Here is a 22,075-nt window from a genome sequence, read left to right on the forward strand (position 1 = left end):
GCGGAGTTCTAGTACTTGGGATGGATATGTTACAGGGTCTCTCCCTAAGATTAGGAAAGTAGGACGGGGCTGGGAAGGTGGCTTAGCGGTAGTGCATTCATAAAGACCTGGGTTCGATTCCTCAGCACCACATAAGCAGAAAAAGCCGGAAGTAGCACTGTGGCTCAAGCGGGAGAGCACTAGCCTTGAGCTGAAGAACTGAGGGACAGTACCCAGGCCCAGAGTTCAAGCCCCATGATCAACAACAACAACAACAAAAACTCAGGGAGGGGCTGGGAAGGTGGCTTAGTGGTAGAGCGTTTGTCTTGCATGCATGAGTCACTGGGTTCGATTCCTCAGCACCACATAAGCAAAAAGAAAAAAGCCGGAAGTGGTGCTGTGGCTCAAGTGGTAGAGTGCTAGCCTTGAGCTGAAGAGCTGAGGGACAGTGCCCAGGCCCAGAGTTCAGGCCCCACAACCGGACCCCCCCCCAAAAAAAAAAATCAACTCGGGGACAGTGCCCAGGCCCTTAGTTCAAGTCCCAGGACTGGCAGAAAGAAAGAGAGAAAGAAAGAGAGAGAAAGAGAAAGAGAGAGAGAGGAGAGAGAAAGAGACAGAGAGACAGAAAGAAAGAAAGCAAGAAAGAAAATAGAACTGTGGGGAGGGGAGAGGCTGGGAAGGGAGGTGAAGGGTAAACAAAGGAGGAGGTTGCAATGCTTGGTAAGAAATGTATGCATTATCCTGCCCATGTAATTGTAACCCCTCTGTACAGTATGTTCTCAAATAAAATAAAATAAAATATAAAAAAAAAGGAAAATAGAACTGTGGATGAAAGAGGATGAATACAGTCTAAACAGATTGTTCTTGACTATGAAAATAGAACAATAGCCAGTCGCCAGTGGCCCACGCCTATAATCCTAGCTACTCAGGGAAGTCTGGTGCTTCAAAGCCACCAGAGGCAGGAAAATCCTTGAGACCCCATCTCCAAACTAACTAGAAGATAGGGGTGGAGGCATAGCTTAAGTGGTAAAGAGTCAAGTGAGCAAGCCTGAAACCCTGAATTAAATCACCAGTACTGCCAAAAAGTATAGAAAGTAATGCTATAATCAGGTAATCAAATCAAGGTCATTATATATATATGTACATGTATATGTATATGTATATGTGTGTATATATACATGTATATCATACATTTTGCATAGTGAACGTAAGCACAAATGGGAGCAAATTTTCTCTTCTTACCATTTTCTGTTGTAGGTATTGTAATGGGTGCATAAAACCTGCTTTTAGCTGGGTGCTGGTGGTTACACCTGTAAATCCTAGCAATTCAGATGGCTGAGATCTGAGGACCACAGTTTGAAGCCAGTCTAGACAAGAAAGTCTCTGAGACTATCTCCAATTAACTACCAAAGAGCCAGAAGTGGAGCTGTGGCTCAAGTGGTAAAGTGCTCATCTTGAGCAAAAAGCTCAGGGAGAGTGCCCAGGCTTGAGTTCAAGCCCCAGGACTGGCACCCCCCCCCCACACAAACAAATAAAAACAAATACAGCTTATGTCTGTGCCCCAAATGATGGCTAAAGGTGAACCAAAGCACTGTTTTCTCATGGCTATGTATCTCCATACACAAATAAAGTATATGAAGGTGAGTGGCTGAACCTGACATGTGAAAGTCCTGGCGTTTGGACCTTGAGAATTCAAAACTCTAATTCAGTGATGTATTACTCCAATCTTGTAATGAGAGAAGTGAGGTCTAGGGTAACATGTCAAAGTTGACTAACCTAGTCCAGGCTCTTACCCTCCACTGGCCTGCTTCTCATGGCACCACCCTGACATTCTCCATGTGAACTGCAAAGTAGCTTTATTAAAAAGCCCTCAAACGCTGGGCACCAGTAATCCTAGTTACCCAAGAGGCTGAAATTTGAGGATTGCAGTTTGAAGATAACCCAGACAGGGAAGCTTGGAGACTTATCTCCAATTAACCACCTAAAACCTGGAAGTGGAGCTGTGGTTCAAAGTGGTAGAGCAGCTGGGCACCAGTGGCTCATGCCTGTAATCCTAGCTACTCAGGAGGCTGAGATCTGAGGATTGTGGTTCAAAGCCAGCCCAGGCAGGAAAGTCCGTGAGACTCTTATCTCCAATAAACCACCAGAAAACCGGAAGTGGTGCTGTGGCTCAAGTGGTAGAGCACTCACCTTAAGCTGAAGAGCTTGAGGGACAGTGCTCAGGCCCAGAGTTCAAGCCCCATGACCGACAAAAAAAAAAAAAAAAAACAAAAAAAAACAAAGTGGTAGAGCATTAGCCTTCAGCAAGCAGCTCAGGGACAGCACCTAGGCACTGGTTCAAATCCCACAACCCCACCACCACCCCCCAAATATAAAGAAAAGTTATCAACATATACAATACATGTGTCAAAGTCTAGATATCAGGCAACCTGGAAAACCAACAAACATACTCAAGCATATGGGCATACATACACAAGCACATGGGCACCCACACCCACACACCAGCACACTCACACTACTACACAAGGGCAGCTTCTGATCTGGGATGAACAGTTGGAAATCTGCCTGATGTATTTAGTTAATGAGGAGTTGATGTTGCTCTCTGTTGGAACATAAAGCTTCAAAGTCCAGATTAGTTTTCAGCACAGCTTGCTCTCTGGTGAACCCAGAGTGGTGTGTAAGAGTCTTTTATGTGTTCAATGAAGATGCTAGTGGTGGACAATTGTAAAGCCAAATTCGGAAATCCTTACCCAAAAGACCACCAGAGACCATCACCAATGTAAAAGCAAAGGAATCTTTAATTGCAAGCTCGAGCTTGGTTTCCCCCCCACCCTCCCGCCAAGTACATGGCAGCAGCCCATGATGCTGAGAGGCTTCGAGTCCGGGGTTACAGCACTTTTTATAAATTTTTTAGGGAAGTCAGGGGTTTTGCATACATCATAACTTCTTGTAAGAAATGACTACGAACCGCGGGAAAATCATAAAACAACTCTATGGTATGATTGGCACACTACAAAGCGGGAAAGGACCAGAAACAAGTTGTTGGTTAGATCAAGGGGGCTGACGTACTTTAAACTGATTGGCTTGCACCACAGGGGAGTCTCAAGAGCATAGGTGCTAAACTGCAGGGTGTCTGGTTTAGATAATGGTCACCAGACCCCAGGAGGGACAGCCCTGGAATTTCAGATACCTTGAGAAAAACACCACCTGTGGTTCCGAGAATTGTTTGTGCAAGGCTTGCTGTCCTAATTCCTAGCATTGGGGCTGAAGAGGGTCACGGGTTAAGTTGCAGAACTAAGATGGGGGTCTTAAGTAAAATGGAGTTACTTAGGTTCCTCACAATGAAGTCATGGAGACTAAGACTGGAAGGAAGATTGGATATTATCCAGGTGAATGGTTGTAAAACACTGTACTAATCACCTGGGAAGCTTTTAAAGAATACAGAATCTCAATTTTGCAAATGGACTGTATATTAGGAAGTGATTATTACATCACATTAAATCCTTCAACTTGAATAATACGGATATTCTAAATGTGGGAGATTGCTCTTGATACATGATGAAGTATTTCTGGTGAGATATCCTTTGAGATGTTTTCAAGTAACTCAGGTGTGTGTGTGTGTGTGTGTGTGCGCACGTGTGCGTGAGCATGCGTGCACGCGTGCACATCTGCACACAAGCATGCCAGTTCCCTGAGCATGAGCCCACTCAAGTGGAAGAGCAAATGTGGCAAGTACACAGACTAGTGGATTCTAGATGGGTTTTCATCTTTTCAATTTTCTGTGAGTTTACATATTTCAACATAAAAGTTCTCAGAGTATGTCATTTCTGGGTATTCTGATTCAATAAATCACCTCAGTGCTTTGGGGATGAGCACAGTGAGGAGGAAGAGGAAGAGGAGGAGGAGAAGGAGGAGGAGGAGGAGCCAAGAGGGTGACTGGCTTGAGAGAATTGAATAACTAGATTAACAGCAGCAGCAGGCTGGGAGTTATATTTCTATTTCACCTGGAAGAGTTTAGTGCTATGTCTGGGGTGTATATGTGCAGCTCAGGGAGCAGACCTTGAGTGGAGTGGGGTTGATGACAGGGCATCTTTGATTTGAAAGTCACTGTAAATTGTCCTCTAGGGCCTTGTGGCTTGTGTGTGTGGGAGGGGGACGTGTGCTGGTACCTGGGTCTCCGGCTCTTGGTTGATGCTCTGCCACTTGAGCCACACCTCCACTTCCATCGTTTTCTGCTGGTGAGTTGCAGATTAAAGTCGCGCGTACTTCCCTCAGCGCGATGGTTTCAAACGGGGATCCTCAGGCCTCAGCCTCCCGAGTAGCTCGGTGGCGTCAGCCCCCAGCTTCGGGCCCCCGTGGCGTTTTAACACGGGGTCGCTGCGGCTCTTGGGTTCTTCCACGCCTACTTAAGAATATTCGAACGGGCCGGCCTCGGTCGCGGCCGGTTTCAGGTGCGGCGTTCACGTTGTTGGCGTCTCGTCGCCAAGGAGACGGACCATTCTATTCCTTGGCAAGGGGTGGTCCTGATTTTCTTGCCCCTCCCAATCCACAGCTCCAGGCCCCGAATGCCTTCCCAGACACCGCTGTCGTCCGGAGGGCCCTGCGCATCGAGGTGCCGCCGGGAAGCGCTCGTGCCCCGCGGCGAAGGGGCCCCACGGCCTGGGCGCACCCCCCGCGCGCAGCTGGTCCGGCCCGGCGAGCGGGGCGGGACGCGGGAAAGCGCTCCGGGTGGAGTCGGTGGGCGCCCTTCCCTGCGCGCCGGGATGCCGGAGCCCGACACGTCCGCCCAGGACCTCACGCGATGGAAGAAGAAGAAGAAGGAGCCGATGCACCGCACCGTCAGCCAGATCTGCCCGCCGCCTCGGCGGCCCCTGACGCTGGCCGACATCCGCCCGGGCATGGAGAACGAGCGGCTGGGGGTCGTCCGCGACTCCATGTTTCAGAACCCGCTCATCGTCAAGGTGAGGCGTCCGCCGGTGCCCGGGCTTCCCGGCCCAGTCCGGGGACCCCACGGCAGCGTGGGGGACCGCTTGGCTTTGCCCCGGGCTCTCGCAAACTTCGACGGGGTGCCTGGGAAGCCCGAGTGGGCCGAGCCGTAGGGAGGTGGCGGGCGGCTGGCGCCCCGCGCTCCGCGCCCCGGGCGGAGGCCGCGGCCGTGCGCCGGCGCCGCCGGCCTTCTACAAGCGCTCCGCATCCCTCCCCCGGCAGCTTCCGAGGGGAAGGGGAAGAGGGGAGAAGCGAGGGGGAAAGCGCCCGTCTCCGGCCCGGGCGGCCCCGGCCGGGCAGCTGCGTTTCCGGCTGGATCACCTCAGCTCCGCGTCTGGTTTCCCCGCGCCGGTCTGGCGCCGCGACACCTTCCCGGGGCCACGGGGAAAACTCAGCCCAAGTTTGGCGGTGGAGCTGGCCGGGGAGCGCTGTGTCTTGTGCCGCTGGAGGGCACTGTGCGTCTAAAGATGCGGCTCTGTCCCGGCGCGGCAGGTGTGCCCCGGACTCGGGCGAGAGGGGTACAGGTGTGCCCCGGACTCGGCAGAGGACTCATCTCGCCCCGGGAGCGGATAGGAGCCCAGAGGCGGTGGAGGTTGTGCTTCTCGTTGTGGCTTTGGTGCCGCCGCTGGAATTAGCGGCGTCTATCGGCTTTCTCTTAATTGAACGACTTTATGGGCTTCCGGGAAAGCACACGCCTTCGCCGAGCTCCTCAGAGCTGGGATACGGCCAAGGACCCCGGCCCAGCGCCCCTCCATCTAATGCAGCACCCAAGTGCAGCAAGGTCCTGCACTTCCTTCAGCGCGGAGAGAGCCAGTCTCAGCACTCAGACGGAAGTTCTTGCCCCTCCTTCCAGGATAAGGAGAGAAATTAAGTCTACTGCTCGTAGGTGTGTGTGTGTGTGTGTGTGTGTGTGTGTGTGTGTGTCTGTGTGTGTGTGTGTGTGTGTGTGTGTGTGTGTGTGTGTGCGCAAGCGCACATGGGTGCTTGGGACTGGGCTTGAACTCAGGGCCTGTGAGTTGTCCCTTAGCTTTTCCTCTCAAGGATGGTGCTCAAGCACTTGAGCCATAGCTCCACTTGCAGCTTTTGGGTGATTAATTGGAGGTTTAAGAGTCTCATGGAGCCGGGCGCTGGTGGCTCATGCCTGTAATCCTAGCTACTCAGGAGGCTGAGATCTGAGGATCGCGGTTCAAAGCCAGCCCGGGCAGGAGAGACTGTGAGACTCCTATCTCCAATAAACCACCAGAAAACCGGAAGTGGCGCTGTAGCTCAAGTGGTAGAGCGCTCGCCTTGAGCTGAAGAGCTGAGGGACAGCGCCCAGGCCCAGAGTTCAAGCCCCACGGCCGACAAAAAAAAAAAAAAAAAAAAAGAGTCTCATGGACTTTTCTGCTCAGGCTAGCTTTGAATTACAACCCTCAGACCTCAGCCTCCAGAATGGCTAGGATTACAAGGCATCACACACACACACACACACACACACACACACACAATATTTTTTAGTATATGTCCTCATATGTGTAAAATGTGGGGTATATTTGTGCAAATTTCTCCCCGTTTTCTTTTTCCTTGTTGATTCACCTCCTGGCTGTGCTAAGAACAACATTTGGCCTCAGGGTGGCACTAGCTGAACACCTTCCAGGATGATTCCTGAACTGGAGCTTAGGGACAGAACATGTACAGGCCAGGACTGATCTGCCAATGGATTCTGTCTTTGGGTGGTTACAGGACTGCCCTGGTCCCCAGTGACCCAGCAAGCGGAAAGGTCCACAACCTCTGAGCTCTCTGGTGAAGATACCAGGATTCTCTTCTCTCAGGGGTAGATAAGAAGTAGCTGTTCCTCCGACTGTCCTTTTAGCACCTGGAACTCTGTAAAGTCCTTCCTTTTTGTAGTGGTCAGATGATGGCCACCTTTGATGTCTTCCATCACCTCTGACTGAAATAAAAGTTGGGAGAGGGCTGGGAAGGTGGCTCAGTGGTAGAGCGCTTGCCTTGCATGCATGAGGCCCTGGGTTCGATTCCTCAGCACCACAAAAGCAAAAAGAAAAAAGCTGAAAGTGGCGCAGTGGCTCAAGTGGTAGAGCGCTAGCCTTGAGCTGAAGAGCTGAGGGACAGCGCCCAAGCCCAGATTTCAGGCCCCACGACCAGACCCCCCCCTTCCCCCCCAAAAAAAAAGTTGTTTGAGAAACCATTTCTAGAATCTTCTTCACAAATGACTGCATCAATCCCATCTCTGCCCAGCATCTGGCTTAAGGTTGTGGAAGATCCTCGGTTAGAAACTATGTTCACTCACTCCCAGCCCATTATTTTTGCCATTTTAGGCAGATTCCTATACATAGTAAGAAAAATTTGAATAAATTTTTGAACATTGGGGGCTTGGGCTTTAAAGAAAGCAGGGGAAAAAATTGAAAATAATTAAGGTTCTAGAGCATGGAAATCCTTTTTTTTGGGGGGGGGGGCCTGAACTCTGGGTCTGGGCCCTGTCCCTCAGCTCTTCAGCTCAAGGCTAGCATTCAACCATTTGAGCCACAGCACCACTTCCGGGTTTTTTCTTTTTACTTATGTGGTGCTGAGGAATCGAACCCAGGGCCTCAGGCATGCAAGGCAAGCGCTTTACCACTGAGCCACCTTCCCAGCCCTTGGAAATCCTTTTTTAAAATTGTTATTATAAAGGTGATATACAAAGGGGTTATAGTAACATAAGTCAGGTAATATTTCTAATTTTTTCTTATGTTCTTAAAATATTTTTGTTTTTGTTGTCGGTCATGGGTCTTGAACTCTGGGCCTAGGCACTGTCCCTTAGCCCTTCAGCTCAAGCTAGCATTCTACCACTGGAGCCACAGTGCCGCTTTTGATTTTCTGGTGGTTAATTGGAGATAAGAGTTTCACGGACTTTCCTGCCTGGGCTGGCTTGGAACCGTGATCCTCAGATCTCAGCCTCCTAAGTAGCTAGGATTACAGGCGTGAGCCACTGGTGCCCAGCAAAATTTTTTATTGTTGTTATAATGGTGATGAACAAAGGGGTTACAGTTACATAAGCTATGTATTTCTTTCTTTTTTCTTTTTCTTTTTTTTTTGTCTCAGTCATGGGGTCTGAACTCTGGGCCTGGGCGCTGTCCCTCAGCTCTTCAGCTCAAGGCTAATGCTCTACCACTTAAGCCACAGCACCACTTCCAGCTTTTTCTGCTTATGTGGTGATGAGGAATCGAACCCAGGGCCTCATGCATATAAGGCAAGCACTCTACCACTGAGCCACCTTCCCAGCCCCGAGGTATTGCTTTTTGGACAGTGTCACCCCTTCACTTTTTCTCTCTCCCAGTTTTTCCCTCCCATCCCCACCCAGGAGTTGTAGAGGTAATTTTCAACAGTGTCTAGTGAGAATCACTGCTGCATTTGTTCACCTTTGGTACCTCCATTTCTGTTCCTCCCTTTACCCAAAGACAAAAAGAAAAGAAAAGAAAAACAGCAACAAAGAAAAAACCCTCTTGTTTCCATTTGAAATCCTTTTTTTATATTAGTGGAATTTCTGTTGTTTGTTCTGTGGAATCCTTCATTGCAATTTCTTGGCTTCACTGGTCCCAATTTTCAAGTTGTGTGCTGGCATGTGTGTCTTCATTGTATGTGGCAGAGGGCAGGAGTCCTGGGCCCTGGGTGTGTCTGCAGAGGATGATGGGAACTGAAATGTATTTTGGTTTTGTTGATGTCTGTGCCTGGAGGTATGCATCTCTGTTGGAGGAATGTAGCACTTTAGACATAATCGCTTCTTTCACCATACTGGGAGCTTGTTGCACAGATTGTTTTTCCCACTGAATAGAATCAGCAATTTTTCCATTTAAAATGCAGAGACACAGACCGAACAAACACAACATCGGTGTTTTCCACCCATAGAATTTACCAGGACGTGTAGACATCCGTTATTCAAGAGCATGTCTGCAAGATGCCACAGTTAACCAAAGGAAAAATGAAAAAACTCAGGCATCTAAGCAGAATCCCAACCACAAACACTCAGCACCTAGGTGCCTCATTTAAAACCCAGCCAAGTTATGAGATTTAATTGAATCAAGATAGCCACAAAAAGTGCTGTAAATGTTTTCATTAACAAGGCCCTCTTCTCTGTTGTGTGCAGCTATTTTGCAATTTTCCAGTTTTTCTCCAATGTGACTTTCTGGAAGAATAAAATTAAATAAAGAACCAAGCTTTTCCCTTCTTGACTCTCATTTCTTTCGAATCCTGTGACTCAACATAGAATCCTGCAACAATGGCCTTCAAGGCTCCTTCACAAAACCTGTCAGGGTGCACCCTTCCTGCCATCGGGACTCGGCTGATATCCTGTCAATACAATTATGGGGAGAGACTGCTTGGTTTGCTCCCCTGACAGCCTCGAAGCTTCCATCACCCTGAAGAGGCAGGCTGCACACAGGGTGGAATTTATTCCATTGAGCACCCTCAGAAAGTGCAAATGATCAGGCACCTGATTGTTTTCATAATTTATTACCGACTTTGTTTTTCTGTAGGGGGTTTTGTCACAAATAAAAAGTGCATACATTTGTAAAATAGAGCCAGGCAATCACAGCATCTGGAGCTGGGAGGAAGCTTACAGACATCTGATCTATCCTTTTTGAGGATAGGAAGGCCCTCCAAGGGAAGAGAATCACCCAAGCTGCTGCTCTGTTGTGGTGTCAGAAGTTGGACGAGACTCTGACTGGGTTTTTATTTTTTTGTTTTGTTTTGGATTGTTATTGTTGTTTGGGCTTTTTTTTTCTTCTGGTACTGGGGTTTGATTCAGGGCCTCACCGTTTCCTTGGCTTTTCCTGCTCAAGGTTGATGCTCTTATCACTTGAGCCACACCTCTACTGCCAGATTTGGAGGAGAGTCCCATAGACTTGCCTAACTGGGCTGGCTTCAAGCTTCCATCCTCATATCTCAGCCTTCTTAGTAGCTAGAATGACAGACACGAGCCACTGGTGTCTGGCTCAGTCCGAGTGTATTTGGTCGCATCTCTTGATTTATTCATTCATGACAACTCAGGTTGGCTATATACTGTATAACCAGCAGTCACCGAAGTTCACTAACTAATTTCAATACCATCTCAATATTTCTTCCACAAGGAACTCTACTGATTTATTGGGACTTGGTTGACAGGCAAGAAATACTTCTTAAATGTTTATTAAGTGTCTGGAACCATCTTATGTTCTCATTGCCTACAAAGAGTTAATTGGGTAGTATTTAACTGGGGAGGCGGAAACCACCCCCCCCAACGTGAGTGCATGAGTGTGCACGTGCTCATCTTAGCACAGCATTGGCTGAGAAAGGTGCTCATGAAATGCTAGCTGCTCTTATTGTTGAACACATACACATGTACAGGGAAGCCAGTCTATGTCATAGGTCACTCCTGTGAATTTTCCAGTAAACTATACTGCCTAGAGGGGCTCAGATTTGAAGAGAGGTGATATCCTAGGCAGGACTCAGCAAAGCTTTATGGGAGAACAGACCTGAGACTAGATCTTGAAGGATGAGAAAAGCACGTTCATCTCAGAAGTGAGGAGACTGGAAAACAAACAAACAAACAAACAAACCTCAGCCCTCTGGGACAAAATGATTCTTCCTGCCTCAGCTCCTTGGTGTTCACAGGTTTTCATCTCGACTCAAGTTCTAGTTCATGAGATTCAATGATGCTTCTGGAATCATCATCATGAGAAAGCGTTTATTGAGAACCAGTGGGTTTGAATGCATGCTGTACAAAATTAGATGAGCACACCAATAGCTTACCATCTCCAATAAATATTGATGTTTGTGGACATAAACACATAGACAGAGACAATGAAAAGAAAGGTAAGGTGGTAAAGACACAGTTGTGCAAGTATCCCAGTGTGGGTCAGTATTTTATTATAACTGAGTCCTGCTTGAAAATGATACACTTTATCTGCTGGAGAGAATATACCTCTGATGGTTCTATCCCCTTTGCATGCAATTACAATGTATCAGAGAATAAATAAAATGTGAGGAAAGAATTAAAGATGAGCTCCTTGTAAGCATGGTCCAGCCTTGGCTTATTTGCTTAGGGAGTGTGGTGTGTGTTTCCTGGCAGTTCTTTCACGTGGTCCCTGAGCTTTTCCAATCAAGGCTAGCCACACCTCACTTCCCGTTTATTGATGGTTCATTGGAGATAAGAATCTCAGAGACTTTCCTGTGGGGCTGGCTTTGAACCTCCATCCTCAGATCTTAGCCTCTTGAGTAGTTAGGGTTACAGGTGTGAGCCACCGGCCACCTGCTGGCTATTATTATTATTATTTCCTTCTTTTAAATCAAAGCCTCCTCATTCTCTCCATTTCTGGCAACCAGCAGCATCTTCAGTGAGCCATAAACTAACCACTCTCCCTCCTCAGGACCAACGCAGTTCCAGAGTGCAGAGCTGCCCACTCTGCTGGCTTTTGATGGATGCCTGGAGGGTTAGCTGCTCTGGCCTGACCGAGGGGCCACCTTCCTCTTTGTGCCCCTGAAGCAAGATCTAGATTTATCCCACTCACTTCAACCATCTGCCAGTTATGTGGCTGTCAGAACTCTGCTGTGGGATGGTGGGAAGACCCACTGAGCCGGTCAGTGGTTGCTTCTAGCACCTTCCAGGGCATTGCAGGCTCAAGTGCTGCTCACCGTATAAGTTAGGTTACTTGCTCCTTCCTTCCCTCCTTCTCGTAGATGCTATTAGGATTCAAATTCAGGGCCTTGCACTTACTAGGCAGGGATTATACCACTTGAGCCATTTTGTGAGTTCTTGTGGCATTTTTTGGTACATTTTTTATTGTAAAAATGCTGTACAGAGGGGTTACAGTTACATGAGCAAGGTAATGAGTACATTTCCTATTGGGTGGTTTTGTTTGTTTGTTTGAGATAGGATCTCACTGTATGCCTGGGTTAGCCTGAACTGCAGTCTTCCTACTTGTGTTTCCCCACACAGCTGAAACCACAGATGTATGCTACGGTGCCCAGCCATTGAGCAGGGTGGAGTCTTGTGAACTTTTTTTGTTTTTGTTTTTGGTCTGGTTGTCTTCCAACTGTCACCCCCAGATCTCTACCTCCCAAGTAGCTAGAATTACAGACTTCAGCTACTGGACCCAGCTTGTTTTTCCTGTTAAAAATAATTTTTAGAGGGGACCAAGGTGAGCACAAAAAGGGACTGGCAATCACGCTGTGCAATATATACTGTGTGGAAAATGAACTTTGTGACTTGTGGACAGGGATAGGAGAGGGAAACTGGGTGGAAGTGAAGGAAGAGGTATCATTGTCCCAAAGAGAAATTTACTTATTACCTGAATTATGAAACAGTAACTCCTCTGTACAACACCTTAATAAATATCAATAAAATTATATTTAAAAACATCAATGCTGGCATTTGAACTCAGTCCCTTATATAAGCTAGACAAATGCCCTGCCACCCAGCTACATCTCAACCCTGTTCTTATTTGAAAGACCAAGTTCTCTTTTATTTTCTTTTTTTTTCTCCTTGCATATGTTCAATTGTACAAAAGTGTTTCATTGTGACATTTTCAAAAAGCTGAAAGTGGAACTGTGGTGCCACTGTAATAGAGTGCCAGCCTTGAGCAAAAATGCTCAAGGACAATGCCTAGACCCTGAGTTGAAGTCCCAGGACTGGCATCCCCTTACCCCCAAAAAAGTTCAAACTTATACAATGTTGTGAATTTATAATGAGGCAAGTGTTTACATTTTTCCTCTTTTGCTGTCATTGAAGAATACTGTCCCCACTCCATGTCATAAACCCTTTGGCCCTGGATCCAATTGGTATAGACTGGTTGAATATTGCCCCCATGTCTTGGGCAAGTAACTTAACTTCCTGATCCTTTCTTTGTTTCTAGAGTCTAAGACCTCCTTTACTTACAACACAGCTTGTAATGATAGTTGATTTCGATGACATTAATGATACCATGGGAAAGATGATCATATTCTGGAATTACATCAGTTGTTCTTTTTTGTTTTGTTTTTGATTGGTGACTGGGTCTTGAACTCAGGGCCTAGGCACTGTCCCTTAGCTTTTTCATTCAAGGCTGATGCTCTACCACTTGAGCTACAGCTCTACTTCAGGCTGTTTGCTGGTTAATTGAAGATTAAGAGTCTCACAAACTTTCCTGCTCAGGCTGGCTTTGAACCACAAACCTTAGATTTCAGCCTCCTGAGTAGCTAGGATTACAGGCATAAGCCATGGCACCCAATTAAAAAAAATCCTTTCTATTTGTTTCCTCTCTTCTCAGTCGATGCTGTTTAAATTTTCCTATTTTCTTCCCCTTAGTGATGTAGCTTACATAAGTTAACTTATGCCTGCAGCTTGTCTGTCTCTAGTCTGGCCCACATTGTAGCTCAATGAAAATCAAAAGCATTTCCAGGACCCAACAGTGCAGCTCAATAATTTATTAGGTAAACTAATTAGCATAGAGGCTGGTTTGTTGACTGTCTCTGGAAGCAGGGCTTGTTTCCCTCCTCTACCAACTTTCAAAAGGTTTTGTTTTCTTCTGTATAAACTATGATTTAAAACAGGATTGAGCCGGGTGCTGGTGGCTCACGCCTGTACTAGCTACTCAGGAGGCTGAGATCTTAGGATCATGATTCAAAGCCAGCCTCAGCAGGAAACTCCATGAGACTCATCAGTAATAAACTACTAAAAGAAAGCCAGAAGTGGCGCTGTGGCTTAATTGGTAGAGTGCTCTCCTTCAGCAAAACGAAGCTCAGAGACAGCGCCTACGCCCACAGTTCAAGCCCCAGGACTGGCAAAACAATAAAACAAAACAAAACAAAATTAATTGTGTCCACCAGAAATTAACTCACAGTGGGCTAGAACCTTGTTACAACCAAGTGCTCTCATCTTGACACTAAATACTGCATTTCAGGTAAGTAAGTACATTTGCTTTACAAAGAAAATAGCTATAATTTCCCACCCACTAGTATTTTTTGTGCCAGTAGTAGGGCTTGAACTTGGGGCCTTGGTGATTTCTCTTAGGTTTCTTGCTCAAGGTTAGCGTTCCGCCACTTGAGCCACAGCTTGACCTCCACTTCTTTTGCTGGTTAATTGAAAATAAGATCTCTTTATTTTGTCTGTTGAGACCTGGCTTTGAACCTTGATCCTCTAATGTCAGCCTCCTGAATAGTTAGGATTACAGAAGTAAGCCAGTTCCACCCACTAATTTAAAGGCACATAGTGGGTGGTCAAGAGACAGACCTGGGTCACAAAGGTCACTACTGGTGGCACAGGAGAGAGAAGGACCCATCCAAAGGAGTGTAGGCAGGAGAATGAGCTCCAAAGAGGGATTTCTGATCTTTTATTATAAACCCAACAATACACATTATGAGACCAATGGACTGAGGAGCATGTGAGATAAGTTACATTGTGCTGGCTAAAATCCTCTGATTTTTGTCCAGAAGAGCCAGGGTAGATGATCGGAAGCCTTTGGTTTTGAGGTGTGGCCTCTGTGACAGCTACCAGGTGGCTGGCCATTTGTAACCACTATTTCTCCAGTTGACTGAAGCTCAGATAACACGTAGCAATCTTCCACGAAGACAGGGAGCCCCAGAAAGATGTAGACAGAGGTGATCTTTCAGCCATGGCATTTTCTTTTTTTTTTTTTAATTTAATTTTATTTTATTTGTGAACATACTGTACAGAGGAGTTACAGTTACATGGACAGGATAATGCGTACATTTCTTACCAAGCATTGCAGCCTCCTCCTTTGTTTACCCTTCACATCCCTTCCCAGCCTCCCCCCTCCCCCCCACCATGGCATTTTCTATACAAGGAATTACAGGGTTTGCTAGCTGCTGGCCTCTGATGAACTTAGACATAAAGAATATTGGTGATGGGGGGCAGGGGAAGGCAGGAACTGCAGAAGTTGGGTTGGGCAGAAATGTAACTCCAGGATCTTTTTATAAAAAGAAACAATAAAAAGTGATAAATTTTGGAAATCATATCCAAGGGTTAGTGAGTGAAAAAGCATCCTTTGTCTCTGGGTAAATCAACTTTGGAGTGGAAGTAGGGAGTTTTCCAAGAGAAGCATAGCACAGCCAGTGGTGGTGTAGGCTAGGCTCAGGGCCAGTGCTTGACTTGAGAGACCTCAGTTCTTCTCTGGCTATAGGTCACTCATTCACTAAACATTGTACACTTCCCTTATGAGTTGTCCTGAGCCCAGCCTTCCTTGGCACGTTGGACCATTTGCAAAATGTTTCTGTTCCATACCCAGCTGTGTGTTCGCCATGGGTGCCTGCTTTCTCCCTGCAGCAGGAAGCTCACAGGTCCCAGAGGACACAGGAAGCTCAGTGGTCCTCACATCAGGATGAGTGCAGGTGCAGAGTCCTGCTGCCAGGAGGCTGGCCAGTCCCCCCCCGGAAGAATGGGCCACTGAGCAGGTGCCAGAGTCGGAGTGTGTGTGTCTGTGTTGGGTTGGGTGGTGGAAGAGACCCATCTAGGCAGAAGAAGGGGTTTTTAAAAGGCCAGGAGGAGCCTGGAACATTGGAAAAGGAGGGCTGTGGTGTACTGAGGAAGGGAAGGTGTGCAGGATGTCCAAAGCCACAGAGATCTGCAGAAGCCCAAGCCTGATAAAGGAGACAGAAGCCAGAGGCCTGGGGGATAGGGCTATGCCTTGCTCCCTGAGCCAGGCAGGCAGGCAGGCAGAGACAGACAGACAGACAGACAGACAGACAGACACACACACACACACACACACACACACACACACACACACACACACACACACACACACACACACACACACGCAGACCAGTGAGTCTGAAGGGTGGGATGGATGTGTTAATTCCATCCAGACCAGCCTGGATGTTGGGAGCATGGATGAGTGGTGGGGTGTGTGTGTGTGAGTGTGTGTGTGTGTGTGTGTGTGTGTGTGTATGTGTGTGTGTGTGCATCGTCCTGTGATGATTCAAGGTTAGCGATTGTGACTTGTGTATTTTTTTTTTCTGGCAAGTTAACCAAGCTTGAGTGTGAACCGCTCCAAATTGCTACCAAGACGTTTGAGGGAACCTGCAGGCGTGGTTCTGAGGGGTCCCTTCGGGCTGACGGCTGCTGGGCTTGGCGGCTGCTTCTAAAACCTCTGTAAACTGTCACTGAAGATCTTGCTTTCTCTGTAGGCACCCAGTGGGCATAAAATCGGAGGTTTAAATAAGTCTTTCAAAAAAAAAAAAATACCAACCCCAAACCCCTCCCCTTCCAAAGGGAAAGCGTCTGCTTGGTAAGAGTGCTGCCCTTTCTCCGGCAGAACTGGGGGCAGGAAGCTCACAGGCCCGACCTCCACACAGCAGGACTGGGAGGTGGAAGCTGAGCTCAGACTCCTGATTTCTAGGAAGCTCCAGGCTATGGATCTCTAAACCCACAGATAGCACTTGCCTACTGTGTGGGCAGCCATTCCTGGGCCTGGCACTGTGCTGCCCCATCATGGAACCATCTCTTCAATTTTTAAAAATTTTTCTTAACTCAAGGTTGGTGCTCTACCACTAGATCCACAACTCTGCTTCCAGCTTTGTGGTAGTTAATTGGAGATGAGTCTCACAGACATTCTTGCCCTAGCTGGGTTGGAATCTTGATCCTCAGATCTCAGCCTCCTGAGTAGTTAGGATTGCAGGTGTGAGTCATCAGAGCACAAGGCTGACAACTAAGATTTAAGAAAAGGCAAGACATCCAGAGAAAAGGAACATAAATATTTAGGTTATTTGCAATGCATGCCTCTGTTGGCTGGGGAATGGGATCTCTTAGGGTGATTCTTCCATCCAGGCTAACCAGAATGGTTTCAAAGAGGAGGTGTCTCCTCTTCTCACACAGGGTCTCCTTCTCCTCCCCACCTCCCTAATCAGAGAGAGCAAATTGTTATCAGATTAGCGCCAGCAATGAAAAGCACAGTCCGCTTCTCACCCTCATAGTTAGCATTTAGATAGACTGGGACAGAGGCCCACACAATGAGCTTCAAAGCCTGGCTCAGGGCGGCAGAGGGATTAATTTCTTTAACCAACAGGCCTGATCTGGCCTAACTCATTACCCTGCCTGTCAGTGTGGATGTTGTAGGCGATTGAAGATTATACCATTTAGGCTTTTCTCTTGTTTTCAGCCCAAACCCAGGGCGATTGAATTACACATTGTGGCAGACACCCCCCACCTCCAGTCAATACTCAGCGGCATGAGGTTCTAATTCTGCTTCATTTAAACTTCATCAACTTTTCCAATCAAGTGGAAGGATCTGAAATAGGCTCTCTGAGCAGAAAGGCCCGATTCCCTTTGTCAGATAATTTATTCTGTTTCCCAACCACCCCCCTCTCGCTCTTTTTCTCTCTGCAGCCCTGCTCCCCAATCCCCTTTCTCTGCCCCCCCTTCCCCTGATCCAACACTGGAAATGAGATTACAGTATTTAAATGACTATGGTAATCAATCTAGGGACCCAGAGCTGAGATTGAGGTTAATTTTTCTTAGCAGAACAAAGAAGCATGATGCCTTTGGGGATACGGAAGTGCAATCTGGGGTTCTTGCTTATGTTTCCACCAACCCCCCCGAAATTGCAGTTTTAGGAGTCTTTTCTTGTTACTAACTAGGCACCAAGTGTGATTTTTTTTTTAAGCCCCTAAGAGAGCAAAAATGTAATTTTGAGCTGATAAACAGCTAACAGCCTCCAATCAACAATTTTAATAGGAAAAAAAAAGTCACTTACGCGATAGGAGTACAGACCTAACGAAAGAGTGATCATTTACGTTATTTATTTTGAAATGCACATGGAAAAATTTCTCACCGTGTTAGACCTAGTAATTATAGCCGCACGACGCGCCCTTAAAGTTTTGAATGAAGAGTCTTGTCACTCGGGCGGGCTTCTCTCTGGCAGCTCGTGCTGCTAAAAAGTTGAGATTCTTGTCATATTTTGGCTAATTGGAAACTGAGGTCATTATATCTTTGAAAGTCTACATGAAAGTATTTGTTCAATTGGTACCTGAAGCTGTTGCAAGCTGGCCAAGTCACTGCGGCTGGGGATCCCTCCCCGCCCCCCCCAGCTTCTAAAATGGAATCGTGGAATCACTGTATGTATATTTCTTTGTCTTTCTTTGCTAACTGTCAGAGCTGTTTTACATGCTGCCACCAGTGTTACCTTTTATTTGTGTCAGGAGAAAGGGTTTGACAAGTTCGGTATACAATGTTCTTTTGGCAAGGCCAATTTTTCCTTGCAGTTTTGAGTTTGGAAATGAAACTGTCTTGCAATGGAATGAGCAACATTGTTTTTTGGGGGACAGGCTTATTAGAGGAGAGCTGGGGAGGAAAGAGAGGAGAGAAGAGGGGAGGATAGAAGGAGAAAGGACAGATTCCAGAACTTTCATTTCCTTGCAGGATCATTTAAAGGCTTCATATGTTTTGTTAAAATAAAACAAAACAAAAAAGGTAGGATTTGATTTCAGTGCCTCCTGAGGGGAGGGGGGGGATGAGAATCAACCAGAATGTCTTCAGATAGGAATGCCTGGAATTCCGGTCTTCCCTCCTGAGTCTCCCCAAGTTATTAAAAAGGCTGGAATAAATTGTTGCTCTTCTGGATTATAATGACTTTCTTTCAGGCCCTTTAAACTGTGGTTGAGTTTCTTGACAGTCGACTGCATTTGCAAAGCAAAATATTTTAATAACCATCATCAGCCTGAGCAGTAACAGCAACAGTAAAGCCTTATGTAACCTAGTTTGCCAAGAGTGAATTTCCCTCCCACCCTGTCCCCTCCTCTCTGCACCTCCTCCTCCCTGCAACCCCATATCCACTCTCCATGACTGTTTGCTGAAAAAGGAAAAACCATCGCGCCCTTTGTGCTACCAAATTCATTTGGGGCTGTGGTTTATGGTGACATTTTTCTTTCTTAAAGCAAATATTGACTCACCATGGGGAAATTAAAACTCCATTAGGTATTGCTACATTGTACAGCAGGCCGCATTATAGCAGTCAAGCTACTATTAATTGGTTTCTTCCTCAGGAATAATTCAGGGAGGGCAGAGGGAAAGGGGAAAGAGAAGATGGATGGAACCCATAATTTCTTAAAATGACACCATCTAAATCAGCACAGGTGATCATTACGTGGTTATTCATCTAAATATAAAGAAGACGCTGCCTAATAATAGGATGAATTTATCAATATAAAAAGCCTGCACTTGAATTATTTCTAGGCTGGAGAGAGTACATTTTAAAACACAGGTGGAGCTGGATGCTAGTAGTTCACATCTGTAACTCCTAGCCACTCAGGAGTGCGAGATCTGAGAATCACAGTGTGAAGCCAACCTGGGAAGGAAAGTCTGTGAGACTTTTATCTCCAGTTAGCCAGGAAAAAGCTAAAAGTAGAGCTGTGGCTCAGGTGGTAGAGCGTCAGCCTTGAGCAAAGATGCTAAGGGACAGAGCCCCAGCCCTGAGTTCAAGCCGGTCTTGAATGCAGGTGGGCCAGCTTTGCCCAGGGTTAGGCAACTTGGAACTGGAGCCCAGAAGGCCCTGTTCTGCTTTGTGGGCCAAGAAGTTTTTTCTCTCAGCTTTTCTACTATCCTGTTTGTTGTTTCTTATTCATTATGCTGTCCAATCTCCTCTCCCCCATCCACCTGTGTAAGCCTGGCTGTGTAAGCCTGGCTCCACGCCCACCTGCTCCATCAGGACCTCTCCCATCCTTCTTGCATCTAGCCATTTGCCCTGGGTGTTAGTAACAAATTTGCCACAACCAGTGCATTAAGGACAGATATCATCTCAGAGTCCAGGGGCCAGGAGTTCAGAATCAAGATGGGGCAGGGTTCACATTTTCCTGAGTGCTGGGAGGGAAGCATTTGTTGCTGGCCAGTCTTTTGCTTGTAAATAACCCTCCCCTCCTTTTTTGGTCAGTTCTTGAGTTTGAACTCAGAGCCTCATTCATGCTAGGCAGGTGCTTTACCATTTACGTCACACACTCAGCCATTTCTGCTTCATTTATTTTTCAGATGAGGTCTTATGCTTTCTGCATGGACCAGCCTCAGACCTCAGTGCCCCTACCTGTGTGTCTGTCTGTATGGATGCCGTGTTTACAGTCACATGATATTCTCCCTGTGTGTCTGTTTCCATATCTCCCCCACCCCTGCTTTTTGTGTTAGTACTGGGTCTTGAACTTAGGGCCTCACACTCTTGTTTAGATTTTTCACTCTACCACAGCTCCAGTTCCAGCTTTTGTTCTGCTTAATTGGAATTGGAGATAGACTCAAGGATTTGTCGGTCTAGGCTGGCTTTGAACCTCATTCCTCAGGTCTCAGCTTCGTGAGTAGCTAGAATTATAGATGTGAATCACTGGCACCTGGCTCCACTCCATTTTTTTTTTTCTTCTGAAACAAGGTCTCACTATGTAGCCCAGTTGGTATGAAACTCTGTCTACCTACCTCTGCCTCTTGAATGCTGGGATTATAGGCATGCTCTACCATACCTACCCTCAGATTCCATTTATATAAGGACACAGTCACATTGATATGAGATTAGGACCTCATTCTACTTGAGTATGATGCCATGTTAACTAAGTATAATAGCACTGTTTCCAGATAAGGGGACACTCTAAGATAGTGGGAATTAGGTCTTCCATATATGAATCTTGGGGAGACACAGGGCAACCCCTGACACCTCCATGGGCTCCTTGACCCTCAGTCGCTGAGCACCGAAGAGAAGCGGGGAGGTTCCTTCTCAACACTGCTGTGCAGGTGCAGAAGCGAGGCTAGTCTCTTGCCATCTGTAGTTCTGGTCCCTGAGACTCAAGCATGTCTGGTCCTGAGGTCCTCAGAATTTTGGGCTCCCTTATTTCCATGCTAGGACATCTTCTGTACACAAGCTGTGATGGTGTTGGTTTGCTGATGTCTAATATGGAACCCCCCCCCACACACACACAGTGTCACATACTAATATGGAACCACACACACACACACACACAATGTCACATACTAATATGGAAACACACACACACAGTGTCACATACCACCTCCAGCTGTAACCAAGGCAATGGTTTTGCATTCTTTTGAGTACAGAGCCAAAGCAAGCGCAGCCAAGATGTAAGAGAATGGAGAAGGACTTATTACCTACTCAGGTAAGGAGAGCAGACAAATTACCTCCTAAGCAAAGCCCTCCTGAGACAGAGGAAGCCTGGGGATTTTATTTATATGCATATTCACTGGGGGGCAGGGGCACATTCCTGAGTATGCTCACTTTCAGGTCATACTTTGAGAAGGAAAGATGGAAGGCACATTTTGGGAGCACGCTTAGCTCAAGGCCATGGCTAAGATGACAGGCAGGAGTGCCTCTGGGCATGCTCAGCTTATCTCCTAAAATTGTAGCTAAAAATAAAGGAAAGGACATTTGGCAAGTGCATTCATATAGAAGTTTTCCTCTAAAGGGGCTTTCCTTGATTAGCAGCTAACATAAGCACTGGCCCCCTTCTTGTCCCACGTAGGTGTGACTGCGCTGGGCTCGGGGCTGAGATTTAAATTAGCAGGGAAGGAGAAGGGCCTTTAGGGCCCTTGGAATAGCTCTGGGTGGACAGAGAATGAAAGTACAGGGACTATGGGAACTGGAGGCTGTTGGGGCAGGGACTAGAAGAGAAAGGTGGGTGTGTGGGGTAAGAGATTTGGGTTTCCTGGGACTGGACCGTGTGGGGCCTGGTTGTAGGCCCCTTAAAGAGTTTGATCTTTAGCCCAGAACAGTGAAGACCCAATCAAGACCTTTACGCAGGGGGTGAGGACTCAAGCTGTTGGTTAGAGATCAGATTGGTATTGGGTGGAGATCAGATTGGGGGCTACAGCATGGCCTTAGGAAGACCCACTCACCCACTCACCCAGGTGAGCCCAGGCCCTTGAGGAGGCTGGGGAGGTGGAGACACATGGGCAAACTGGAGAAAAAGTTAGGAGGTCAATCAAAAGGACTCATGTATCTGTGGATAGAGGTGGGAGGGGTAATGCCTGGGTGGAAGTCATAGTTTGCTTTTGGGGATTTGTTGCTAGTGTCAGGCTTGTGGCAAATATCTGACGGTCTGCTATTTCTGCATTCCCGCCAGGACCACTCTTTTATCATGTCTCCCCTCTATAGCGTCCATACCCCCACCCACATGGTTT

The 22,075-nt window shown here is 47.0% G+C and overlaps 1 protein-coding gene across 1 annotated transcript in view; it reads left to right on the forward strand.

Annotated features, from left to right (window-relative positions):
- The first annotated feature begins 4,713 nt into the window (after window positions 1-4,713).
- Cfap77 (cilia and flagella associated protein 77) overlaps window positions 4,714-22,075 on the forward strand; it is a 120,792-nt gene continuing 103,430 nt past the window's right edge. Inside the window, exon 1 of the mRNA XM_070006636.1 lies at window positions 4,714-4,940. Within this exon, the coding sequence (XP_069862737.1) occupies window positions 4,743-4,940 (198 nt within the window). The 5' untranslated portion in view covers window positions 4,714-4,742. The remainder of the gene's footprint in view (window positions 4,941-22,075) is intronic.

This window comes from Dipodomys merriami, unplaced genomic scaffold (genome assembly GCF_024711535.1).
Source record: "Dipodomys merriami isolate MVZ:Mamm:240054 unplaced genomic scaffold, mDipMer1.0.p SCAF_11, whole genome shotgun sequence".
Taxonomy (NCBI): Eukaryota; Metazoa; Chordata; class Mammalia; order Rodentia; family Heteromyidae; genus Dipodomys; species Dipodomys merriami.